This window comes from Pipistrellus hanaki (genome assembly GCF_964339955.1).
Source record: "Pipistrellus hanaki genome assembly, chromosome: 11".
In the NCBI taxonomy this organism is placed as follows: Eukaryota; Metazoa; Chordata; class Mammalia; order Chiroptera; family Vespertilionidae; genus Pipistrellus; species Pipistrellus hanaki.
This window is the reverse complement of record NC_140513.1, coordinates 35,207,143-35,219,613: the sequence shown is the minus strand read 5'-3', so window position 1 is coordinate 35,219,613 and position 12,471 is coordinate 35,207,143. Positions and strand designations below refer to the sequence as shown.

The 12,471-nt window shown below is 46.8% G+C and overlaps 1 protein-coding gene across 1 annotated transcript in view; it reads left to right on the top strand.

The window, feature by feature from the left end:
• The first annotated feature begins 759 nt into the window (after positions 1 to 759).
• The window catches only part of LOC311630430 (proprotein convertase subtilisin/kexin type 5), a 274,874-nt gene continuing 263,162 nt past the window's right edge, over positions 760 to 12,471 (top strand). Inside the window, exon 1 of the mRNA XM_084899423.1 lies at positions 760 to 1,492. Within this exon, the coding sequence (XP_084755549.1) occupies positions 1,298 to 1,492 (195 nt within the window). The 5' untranslated portion in view covers positions 760 to 1,297. The remainder of the gene's footprint in view (positions 1,493 to 12,471) is intronic.

Sequence of the window (12,471 nt, the reverse complement as noted above, 5' to 3'; positions counted from 1 at the left end):
AAAAAAAGAAAAAAGCCCGCATTAGACTGAATGGAAGGAATGAATGAAGTTATTCCATTGGCCCTACATCTCCATCCACTTCATACTAAATATTCATAGAAACATCTTTCCTCAGTTCCTTAGCTGTAACTCTGCTCTCCCCGCGCGGTGTTGCCTAGAATCTGATGCACAGATTTTGAAAGTCAGCAGGCAGCACACTTGGCTTTGGCCGCACCATGGTTGGCTTTTGCAAGAGTAGACGGGCATACGTGCTGTGTGGTAGCTTCTCCCAGGAGCAGAGTGTGCAACATACACAGTTGCTGAAAAGCACGAAGAATTAACGAAGTGAAAATCTAGGGCTATTTGTTGGTAATTGACATGCAAGGGATCTCCTTAGGTGCTTAGTTTTTTCAGGTTCAGAGCGAGGATGAATGAATTGTCCGGGCGCTTGACTCGAACCAAAATCTTGTAAATCTTAGTCTTTGGGGGAAGTGGCAGTAAAATTAATACAAATGGAGGAGGGAGGAGAGAAAATGGGGATAAAAGCAAGAGGTCTCCACCAGAGCTCTTCTCCCAGCCTTTTGGAAAGTCTCCCTTTTACTGCCCCGACCCTGGAGGTTACAGCCTAGCAAACCCGGCGGCGCTAGGACCTGGTAGGCGTCTGGCTGTGGCCGCTGTCGGGCGGGCGGGCGGAGGAGGGAGAGGAGGGGCTGGGGGGGGGGGGGGGAGATGTGGGGAAAGGAGGGGTGTTCAGGGGGGCGGGGGGAGTCATTTATGCAGAGCAGGCGCTGCTGCTGCCATTGCCTCTCACTCTCCCCGCGCGCTGTTTGCAGCCGGAGGGAGCGCAGGGAGCAAAGCTAGCAGCGAGCGCGCGGAGCCCGGGCCAGCAGAGGGGGCACCCGGCCGGCCGCTGCCTGCACCGCCGCCTCCGCCGCGCTTGGGGGCCCCGCGAGGAGGAGCGAGGGCGAGTCGAAGAGTCCGGGGAGCCCGAGCCCAGCGAGACCCAACTGCGGGAGGGCGCCCGTCCGGCTCCACTGCCTCCAGCGCGCAAACCGGAGAGAGCCCCCCGCCGATCGCCCCGCGGGCGGCAGAGCCGGGAGCGCAGGTCCCCGCAGCCCCAGGGATGGTCTAGCCGCCGGCGCGGGGCTCGCTACTCTGCTCCCTCCTGCTGGGGCTCGCCGCCTCCCGCCGCCGATCTCCCGGGGCTGCGAGCCGGGGCGGCCCAGGCCGGAGGAGAAGTTAGTTGTGCGCGCGCCGCGGAGTGCGCCCGAACGAGCGAGCGAGCAAGAGAGAGGGGAAGGCTGCGGAGCTCTGGGCCATGGGCTGGGGGGGCCGCTGCGGCTGCTGCCCGGGGCGGCTGGACCTGCTGTGCGTGCTGGCGCTGCTCGCCGGCTGCCTGCTCCCCGTGTGCCGGACGCGCGTCTACACCAACCACTGGGCGGTCAAGATCGCCGGCGGCTTCCCAGAGGCCAACCGCATCGCCAGCAAGTACGGCTTCATCAACGTGGGACAGGTAACGGCCCCGGCCGGCCCGGCCCTGGGTCCTGGGCCCTGGAGCGGCCCAGGAGAGGGGGGATTCCCCTTCGGCAGCACGCTTCTCGTCCCCTCCTCTCAGTCCCCCTTCCCCCTCTTCCAGATGTGCTCCTGCAGCTGTTCTAACTCTTGAGCTATGCTCTCTCCGTGTCTCTCTCTTTCTCTCCCACCCTCGTTCTTTTGCACACATTTATACACTCACTCTCCAAAGTTACTGGGGTTTGCGTTTTGTTTACTAGTTTCTTGCAAGCCACGAGGGTCTCTGGGAAAAATCATGAATGTGCATACAGCTCCCGTGGTGGTCTCTGACCCGACCGGACCTGTTAACCTGCAAAGTCGGGGAGCACCAGGAGCCCGAGCTCTTTTTTTTTGGGGGGGGGGGGGGGTGATTAAGGGGAAGGGTTGGTGCCGGCTCCTTGCGGTTTCCTCCGGAGTTGGAGGGAGGCGGGGAAGACGGAGCCTTTCCTACTAGGACCTGAATTTAGCCCAGAAAGAAGTTTCCTCTTTTTGAGCCTAAGGGATGCTGGCGCTGGAGGCGCAGGAGGCGCTGGAGGCGCAGGGAGTGGAGCTGGAAGAGAGGACTGGGATGGAGGGAGGGAAAGGGGGCCGGGCCCGGGGAGAGCGCAGATTTGGGGGCAGCCCTCCGGGCTTGTTGGCCACTTGCGCGGGATCTACTTGTGGGCTCCTGGAGAGGGGTGTCGGAAGGGGAGGTGGGAGACCTCCGAGACCCGCTGACCGGATTCTGCGAGCCTTCCCCGGGAGGGAGGGATGTGCGGAGCCGGGAGGTGGCGCGGGGCGAGAGTTGGGCGGGCAGCGGGGCGCCGGTTTTTTTATGGGGCACCTCTCAGGGGCTTTCCGTAGATGTGCCCAGCTGGGGGGACAATGAATTGAATGGTGTATGGGGATGATTGTTGGCTCAACAGATTTGGAGGGACCTGCTGACTAAATGGTCTTGGCTTCCTCTACCTCTTTCTTGGCAAGAAATGGGATGGAGAGGGCGGTGTCAGCGGGTCCCAGAAAGTGTCTCGCACCACCCCCAATCGCTTCCCCTGGACTGGTCAGAGGAAAAGGAGGCCCTGGGGAGACCCTGGGGAGACACTGCTGAGCTTGGGAGGCCAGAGTGGCAGGGCACCCTCATGGGAGACAGCTTCTGGGACTGCCTGGGGCATGCACGCGCCCTGCAAGCCCTGCCAGGGGGAAGCGAAAACAGGCCAGCTGATGCCGCCAAAGCAGCAGAGCACAGGCCGTTTCTGATGCCTCTGAGCTCCACATCCAGGAATGTGAGCCCTGGAGCCCTGGTCCTGGGAAGGCAGGGCTGCTGTCCTGCATCTAGAAAGAACTAGAGAGCGCCTGGGGGGCTCGGAGCAGTGGGAGCGCAGGTCTTACACTTGCTGGTCCAGAAGGAGGACTCCTTCTAGAGAAGCCAGTCTTGTGGAGGATTGAGACCAGGGCTAGGGGCATAGTCTGCATCCACCCCCTTACCTCCCTGACCGAGATACACACCTGGAAGGAAGTCAGGGATGACAGCCAGAGTGTGTTGCCGGAGTGCCTGTCATCTTCAGGAGAATTCAATTCAAATGACCTGTTAGGACTCTTTTGCCATTGGCAGAAAACACTGAGCCTGCTCCAGTCTTCTTTACATGAGCTTAAAGTTAGGTGCTGCATGGGACTGGGGGTGTAACTGGGAAGGCTCACACTGAAAGAGTAGCTATTCTGACCTTTCTGGGTTCAGCTAACATGGAGCATCTTCCACATACCAGGCACGTTTGGAAGAATAAGTTCTTGAACATACACTTTCCTCATTGGCCTTGTAAAACTGCTTTCCTAATCTAAACCAAACGACCATTATTTCCATGTGGATTTTACGCCACATGGAGCAGAGAGGAAACCAAGACTGGAGAAGTGGACACGTACATGGACACCCAGCTATGATTCAGACCTAGATCTCTGTGATCCAGGCCTGTTCCTGCTTGAATCCTGCCTTCTAGAGACTCCCTCCACCCCATGGAGGGAAGGAGGAAGAAAGCAAAAGCCCCATCTCCCTGAATTCTGATTTAGTGTTCACAAACATCTAGTCTTAATTCAGACACACCTGGACTTCTTGAGTCTAAGAAGCTTCCTGACTTGCAAGGACCAAAAGACCTGTATGTATTGGAACTCTGTGTTAGATACTGCAGAACCTGGCAGGCAGAGGGGCTCTCGTCCCCACACCCGCTTTTGAACAAGCACATATTGCAGTGTCCTGCGAGGGTCTGGCTTTTCTGCAGAGAGCCTTCTACCATGGCTTTTCACTTAAAAAGTAATACTAAGAAAGTTTATATATGCATCACGCGAAACACTATTTATGGTGCTTTTACAAGGCCAATGAGGAAATTTAGGGCTTACAGAGGTTACTGAGGACCCCTTGAACTAAAGCCATGAGCAGCATAAAAAGATCAGCTATTCTTACAGTGTAAAGCATTTTCTTTGTAGATCAAAAGGAGTGTCACCCTATGCTAAGTCCTTGGGGTGGTAAATGGAGTTCACACCTGCAGTATCATCACACTGTAAGGGCCAAATGTATTTCTTATCCATTCTTAACTGCTCTGACCTTTTAACACTTCAGACCTCAATTTGTTATTCTTTCTTCCCATCAACAAACCAGCTGTGGTTCCGTTGAGGGCAGTAACTCATGTGCAAGGACCCTGGAATAGTCTCCTGTTTTTCCCCATTTGGGCTTGGGGTTCCTCCCCATGTGTTACAAATTGAACTGAGGCCTGTTATTTTTTCTGGAGTCCTAGGAGTATTTTTGAGGTCTTCAGTATAATGTGTTAGGTGAGTAAGGCAGTGAGTTTTCACCACAGTATAGGTGCAGTTTTGGCTATCAGAATGTCAGTGTGATGTTTTGTATAGCATCTCAGCATTTAAAAGCCACCAGAGATAAGTTTCTGGCCTGGAGATTTCTACAGAAAAGAATAGGCGTGCCCCTTGTGTTCATGAAAGATAGGATGTGCCGAGTAACACAAGAGCGAGCAGGCTAACAAACTGGCAAACAGAACAAGCTTGACTTCCTGGAAGGAACAATAATGAGGGTGTTTCCCCCCCTTTGGTTATAGAGACACATTATGTTTTTGGAAGGTTTTCACATCACGTTTACGTTTTGTGAATGGCCATGCCTTGAAATTCTGAAGTGATACCATCATTAGTAGTAATAGTTGTCATGTCAGCATACATTGTATTTTGCTTGGTTTTAGTGTCAGCTGTAGAATGCCCTGCCTCTTCCCCTCTGAGTCCTGACCCCTAGCCCTCTGAGTATCTGGTATGATCAGCACCTGCTGGGCCAGCTGAGGGTAGGTGTGCCTGCCTGTTGGTCTGCATGGGGATGGAAAGGACTGCCTAGCCCTCCCTCACTAATTGTGTGCTCTGACCCTTTCAGCTAACAATGTAGTGATTAGAGAATACACACGACCTAAAGGAATAAGACCTGACATCATGTTAATTATGAACCGTTGGACTCAATCTACAAACCAGGAGGAATTAATTTCTGGTTGTTTGAACCCCTGGAGGAGGTCCCCTATGAAGGTTGTTTGCAATGTGTAGTAGCTGCATTTATCCTTCTGCAAATTGCCTCTACTCCTGGATTTCAAGCTGAGATTGCCAGGAGCAGAAACCCCTTGTAACTTACCTTGAGTAAGGTTCCAGAAGGATAAAGCCAGATTCAAGCAATACTGGGGAAGATTTTCACCTGGAGTTCCCACTGAAAGTATAGACTTGGAAACTCCAATGATATCACATGCAAGGTCTTTGAGAGCAGGCAAGTCATTGAACTTAATGGAGCTCCTATTCATCTGTAAAATGATAAATCTCTAGATAATAGACTAAATTGACTATGCATTGCCCAGCAAATCCTTAGGCTTGCAAATGAAAGTTTTGTTGAATCTGAATGGGCAATAAGTGAGATTCCAACTTTATTGAGATAGAAAGAAAGGAAGACATTTTTTTAAATGGGAGATGCAAAAATGTGGAGATCAGAAAAGCTAAGTCAGAGCTAGAGCTTTGTAGACAGGGGAAATGGTTTTCCATATCAACTAACAACTTAGTTTTCTGTTGGATTCTAAATCATTCCAGCTGGTTTCCCATGGCAGTGCCTTCCTCTCAGCTGGATCCGTTAAATATTAAAGGATAAACTTGCTGGGGATGGAAGAAAGGGAAGAAAAATATTGGAAGGTTGGTTATTATATAAAGCATCTTCCTTGGACTATACTTACATGTGTGTTTTGTTGAATCCCGAAGGTAGTTTGCATGAGGAAAGTTAGAAGCTGCCTTTCCAAATCAGTAAGAAGATCCTTGCTCAGAGACGCCCTGAAGGGCTCCCCCTCTGCTGATTAATGTTGACCTGTGAGTTTGTGGGATGATTGAAACAGTGGAGAGTGAGTTCTGGGTGCACATGGATTTCATTGGAAGCAGGGGACATGGGAACGGGCTGTTAAATACCTAGCATTTTGTAAGGAGAAAAGTAAGTTAACGTGGGAGTCCTAGGTTGATCCCTGTGTGATCCATCTGGCTTTGCACTGGGCAGCTCTTCACGCCCATGAACCTCGGCCCTGACCTCCGCTGGCCTCTTTCACAGGCATAGTTCTCATGCGTAGGGGAACCTTTCATGAGACAAAACAGTGCAGAGTGCTTGGCCTAATGATGGCAGGTCTGTTGCATTAACCTCATAGGCTAGGAATGGCTTGTATGTGGCCATGGGGATTTTCGGGGTCTATTTGAAATGAAAAACTGCATTTTTTGTGAGCCCCAAGGCAGATGAATTTGCCTTATTGCTATCTTTCATGAGCTTGTATCTAGAGGTCCTAACCTTAAAGGTCAGCCAGAGAAGCAGGGTAGTGTGCTGGGAAAAGGTCCAGGGATGTCTGGCTCTTTGGTGAAGGGAGGGAGTCCTGACCCAGAAACCTCCCCTGGGCAGGGAGGGGTATTTGTGTTGTCGGTTCAAGTTATATGAAGTAGTGTCTGGGTTTACCCAAGGCTGAAGCATCTCCAGGCATCTCTCTGCTCTGGGACTTGATTACTTGGCTAATTCAGGTTGGACTCATTGACAAAGAAGCTGACTTTGGCTTTCTGAATGATAAAAATGAATGCTTGTAGACATTCATGCATGCTAAAGGATATGTATGCATATATGTGTGTATGTGTCTATAGATGTAAATCTGCAAATTTTTATTTTTATCCAAGTTAAATTTGCATATACTTTAGGGTGAAATTACTTTGGAAGCAGCATTTCCAAATCAGTAGGAAGATCCTTGCTCAGAGATGCCCTCTTCAGGCCTCCCCCTCTGCTGATTAATTTTGAACTGTCAGTTTGTGGGATGATTGAAAGGTTGGTAAACAGTGGAGAGTGAGTTCTGGGTGCATATGGAAGGCATTGGAAACAGAGGATATGGCTCATCTGATGGGTTTACTAGTTTAACATTCTTACTAGTTTCAATAGGTTACATCTCTATATCTAAGGGTACTAAGAAGGACAATCATTGCCAATAAACTCTGCAGTTTGGGTTAATCCTGGGAGGTGAATGAGGCCAGAAAAGAAACAAGACAAACCTTACTACAGATCAGATTATAGTAGTATAAGTTCATACATGCATGCCTAGGCTAGGGAGTTTCAACATTATTATGTAGGATAAAGAGTTCTATGAAAGGTCCCCGAAAAGGAGGCAGCAACCTATTGATTCATCACACACGGGAGTCCACCATATACCATATATAAGATACTCTCTGCTCTCAAGGAGCTGAGACATTTTTCCCATAAGTGTTGTTCAGCAAGAGAAATGGAGTTGTAGGCAGTAGAGTATGGTTCAGCCCTGCCTGGGCTTGTCCATTGTTAGCAGTGTGTATAATGAGCTAGAGGAGGCAAAGAGGCTATTGTGTTGGTAAAGATTATTGGTGATGAGCAAGAAGCTCTGACAGTGGAGGTGAAATAGATTTGGAAGCTCTTGTAGAGATGGATTCACTATCGCTCGGTCACTGAGTGGAAGTGCACCAAGGAAAGGAAGGTGAAGATAACTGCAGAGTTTACAGCCATGGGACCAGGAGAATGGAGGACTCATTTGCAGAATTAGAACAGTCGGTGGGAGCATAGGTTCTGCCTTAATGGAATTGGTAGGTAGAATGGCATGCACATAGAAATGTCCATTAGGCCAAAACCGGTTTGGCTCAGTGGATAGAGCGTCAGCCTGCGGACTGAAGGGTTCCGGGTTTGATTCTGGCCAAGGGCATCTGCCTGGGTTGAGGGCACATCCCCAGTAGGGGATGTGCAGGAGGCAGCTGATCGATGATTCTCTCCCATCGATGTTTCTAGCTCTCTATCCTTCTCTCTTCCTCTCTGTGGAAAATCAATAAAATATATTTTAAAGAAAAGAAACGCAGAATAGAATTTAGGGTGGGAACGAGGTGAAGACTGGCACTCATCCTCAGTATCAGTGAAGCAGTGAAGGTGCATAGTATTGGGAAGGGATGAAGCGGGAAGAGAGAGGAGGGCTGAGGATAGAACCTAATGCGTTGCCACAGTCAGAAGATACAGTCAGAAAGCTGCAGGAAAGATGGGTACCTGTTTATAGGGTGTGCCATAGTGAGAACTGCTGTGGACTCCAGAGAGATGAGAACTGAAATCCTGCTGAAAGATTTGGTGACGAGGCAGTTACCAGTGTTCTGAGTGCCAATGCTTGATTGAACAATAAGTGGGAGTTGGGGTCAAAGGGCAGAGGGAGTGAGTACAAAAGTTCTCATTGTACATCTGCCACCCACCTCTGTTCTCTCCCTTCATCTCTTTCTGATCAATGTATTGGGGTAGTTGGGATCACTGGTCTAGAACCAGTCCCAATAATGCTACTTCCTAGTCAGGGACCCTGGGCAAGTGGCTGAAGCTCTCTGTGCCTCTGTTTCTTCATGCGTTAAAAAGATCAAATAGCATTCCCTGATGGACTTGTTGTGAGGATTAGTTCAAAGTAGTTAATTAGCACCTGGCACCTACTCAATAAATCTCAGTTATTATATCTTGGTGTTTTGTGTTTTTTTTTAACCAAGTTATAATCAGTTTTTACATACTGTTTTCATCCTGCTGTTTTCACTTAACATTTTATTGTGAGCCTTTCCCCAATGTTACTAAATAATTTTAGACAAATTTTAACAGCTGTACAATTGAAAACACCATACTATGTTATAATTGGTGTGACCAATTATATTGTCACATCATATTGTGCCAGAGATAGTCCTGATTTACGCCTGCCTGTGGTAAATCAGTTCACCTCCGTTGAGTATTTTTTACATCCCCTTTCACTTTCAAACATGTCTGAATTTGGAAGAGAAATGATATGTATGGTCACTCTAATTATATATGTGTGTGTGTGTGTGTGTGTGTGTGTGTAACTGCACATCTGTCTGTCCATTACTTGTTGAGCTCCTCTGGAGGGCAGGGTGGTGCCTTATTCCTGTTGTATTCCAGCATCTGGCACAGTGGGTGGCATAGGACAAGCACAGTGGGCACTGGGATAGGAAGCCTGAAGGGCTTAAGTAGGGAGGAATGGATTTGGAAAGGAGAGGAACACTGAGACTGAAGAGGAATGAAGTAGAGATTCAGGGGAGCACACGCTGGGGAGGGAGGGAAGGGAGCGTGCATGTAGGATGACCTGGATTTCAGTCACTCAGAGGGGAAGGCCATCTGCAGAGAGAGAGAGTGAGCAGGGAGCTGGGTGAAACTGATACCTGGGTGTTCCAATGTTTTGGAAACTTTTTTGGGAATCCTGATAAGAATCAATGATCAATGACTAAGAATTGCCAAATAGAATGAGATTATTTGATCTTAGTTATTCTTGAGTAATGAAATTAAATGAAGGAGTGAAAAAAAAAATGAACCAATCTGTATTAATTTGTGGTTTTGCTCTAATGCTCAGTAATTTCCAGTTAGAAAAGGATGGAACAGGGCGTTAGAATTTACCAGAGTGGAAGAGAAGGTAAAAAGATACCGTGGAAAGCTGGGGGTGGAAGTAGGGGAGAAGAATGGTTCTTGAATACAAGGGGTACTACCTTTGAAATGCTTGACCGTGGTGTCCAGCTTTGATGAGGTCAAAACAAGAGAGGTGGACCAAAGCAATAGGGTGGGTGTAGGGGTTTGAAGTTCAAAATAAGATAGGAGGGTCAGTTTGGTAAGAGGGATTGAAGTGGAAAGATGGGAGCCATCCCAGAAGATGTCCCCTCCCCCCCCCTCGTAAGCTTTAGGTTAATGCTATTCTCCATGATGATAAGGTGTGGATGTGCTGGTGGACTGACCAGATGGTGAACATGTGAAGGCCAGTGGGTAGATGGAGTTAAACTGTGAGGCTGGGAAGAATGGAAGGCTTATCAGTTGGCATAAGATGAAGATTCCAGGTGATTTGTGGCGGTATACACACTAAGTAGATAAACATGAAGTCTGCTCCACACTTCAATTCTCCTCAGATAATTTAGGTATTATCTCTCCTTTGCACATCTGCGCACTCTTATTTGCACTGCAGGCCCTGTATCAACTTAAGGGATAAAGACAGACACCTGGGCGATTGCTTTCAGCCCCCAAATGTGCCTTCCCATATTTGATTGACAACGGAAGATTGTGTTGAGCACTGAATACAGAGGGAGGGGTGTAAACAGAGAATGTGAAACCAGAAATAATATTTAAGGATGGTTTTAAAATGGTATATGCCATGTCACACTTTATGTTTACTTCCCCCTAAAGTTGTCATGTAGCTTCTTTCAGTTATAATAATTAAACCTATAATTTATCCATATGTCACGTATTCTGCCCTTTACATACATCATTTTATATAGTAAAATGAAGCTAAATCCTGAACCTGTCTTTTATGTTATTAGTTTTCTGCCTGATAGGAATAGAGATGTATTTTTTGAAGTGTGTTTTAAAATATATTTATAGATGTCTCTCTATTATATACTATTTTTAGATTGCTCTACATAATAGACCGATTTTCTTGGCATTTGTATGTTAATCTGATTGTTAATTTAGGGCTAGCATCACAAAGGAAGCATTAAGTTTCTAGTTTAACCCTCTGTGCATTATCAAAGAGGTTATTTCTCTGGAATCACATTGTGGGTTCCATGCCAGCACTGCAACTCCTTAACTTTTATTAAAAGCACACATGCACACACAAACACACACACTCATAAACACAACACCACCTATGTGTCTGTACTAAGTACTTACAGTCTGATATTTTTTTAGTAAGCACTGAAGGTCTGGTATTTTTCTCCTCGGTGAAGAAGCTCTTCCAGCTGTAAAAATAAGCCAGTTCCCTCCATATTGCTGTTCCCAGGGCTTATAGCTTGTTTTAATTCGTTTAAGATTTTCAACCAAAATAAAACTGGGCAGTGCTCTGTAATCTGAATTCAGTGTGGAGAGGGGAGACAACCCCAGAGTCCTTAATCTCTAAGCAGATATCCACAAACTGTAAATTTAGAAGTATACTTGCTTACTTATCCCAGGCCTATTCTTTTTTTTTTTTTTTCTGTGTGTGTAGAGGACCTCATTCATCAATTTAAAAGTTCTTCAAGAGAAAACTAAATTGTAGGCCAGTTACAATTTATTACAGCCTAGCTTCCAGCAAAACCTTTTCCTCTATTGTTTTGGTAACTCCAGGGCATCTTTCTATTTGGCTAGTGCGTGTGAGCCAATTGACCAAATGCTACATTCTTTGACTCATCACTGGATGATGTCATTGCTGCTGGGCTGGTTGGATAATGCTGAAATGAAGCAGCAAACAGAATTCAAAAAAACAGAATTCAACTGTGATAACAGTTGACTTGCATTCCCTTCTAGGTCCTGCCCAGCCACTAAGCTGCCATATACTTAGAGCTAGCTACAGGTTTTCTCTGTCTTAAAAGATTAGTCTTATTCATTGTTTTATTTTTAAAGGAATTATTGAAGGATCCCCATCAAGAAAGTAAAAAAAAATAAACCACAGGGTGGGAGAATATATTTTCAAATCATACCTGGTGAGAGACTTGTATCCAGAATATATCAAGAATCCCTACACTTAGTAATAGACAACCCAATAAAGAATGAGCACAAAGGGTCTGAATAGACAGTTATCCAAAGAAGATATACAAATGGCCAATAAACGTATGAAAAGATGCTCAACATCATTAGTCAGCAGGGAAATGCAAATCAAAACCACAGTGAGATACAAGCTCACACTCGCTGGGCTCGCTATAATCGGAAAGACAGATCATGGCAGTATTGGCAAAGATGGAGTGAAATCGGAACCCTCCTACCTGTTGCCAGAAATGTAATGTGGTGCAGCCATCCTGGAAAACCGTCCGGCAGTTCCTCAAAGAGCTACCAGGTAACCCAGCAATTCTACTCTTAAGAGAAATGAAAGCATTTGTTCTCACTAAGACTTGCAGACAGAAGCTCATGGCAGCATTATTCGTAAGAGCCAAAAAGTGGAAACCACTCAAATGTCCATCAAGTGATCAATGGATAAACAAAATTTCCTATATCTGTGGAATAGAATATTACTGGGTGGTAAAAGTTACAACATGGATGAACCTTGAAAACACTATGCTAAGTGAAAAGAGCCAGTTACAAAAAGTCATGTATGTATAGTATGATTCCATTTATATGAAATGTCCAGAGTGGGCAAATCGAAGAGACAGGAAGTGGTATAGGGATCCCCTAGGGCTGGAAAGGTGGGGGGAATGGGGAGTGACTGCTAATGGGTATGCAGTTTCTATTTGGGGTGATGAAAATACTCTAACATTGATGGTGGTGATTTTTGCACAACTCTGTGACTATACTAAAATCTTTGGAATAGTACACTTTAAGTAGGTGAAATGTATGATGTGTGATTTATCGCTCAATAAAGCTGTTAAAAGTAGTTATGGAGTCCCTATTGTTTATCAGCCATTCTAATAGGCACAGTACTATAATATTTG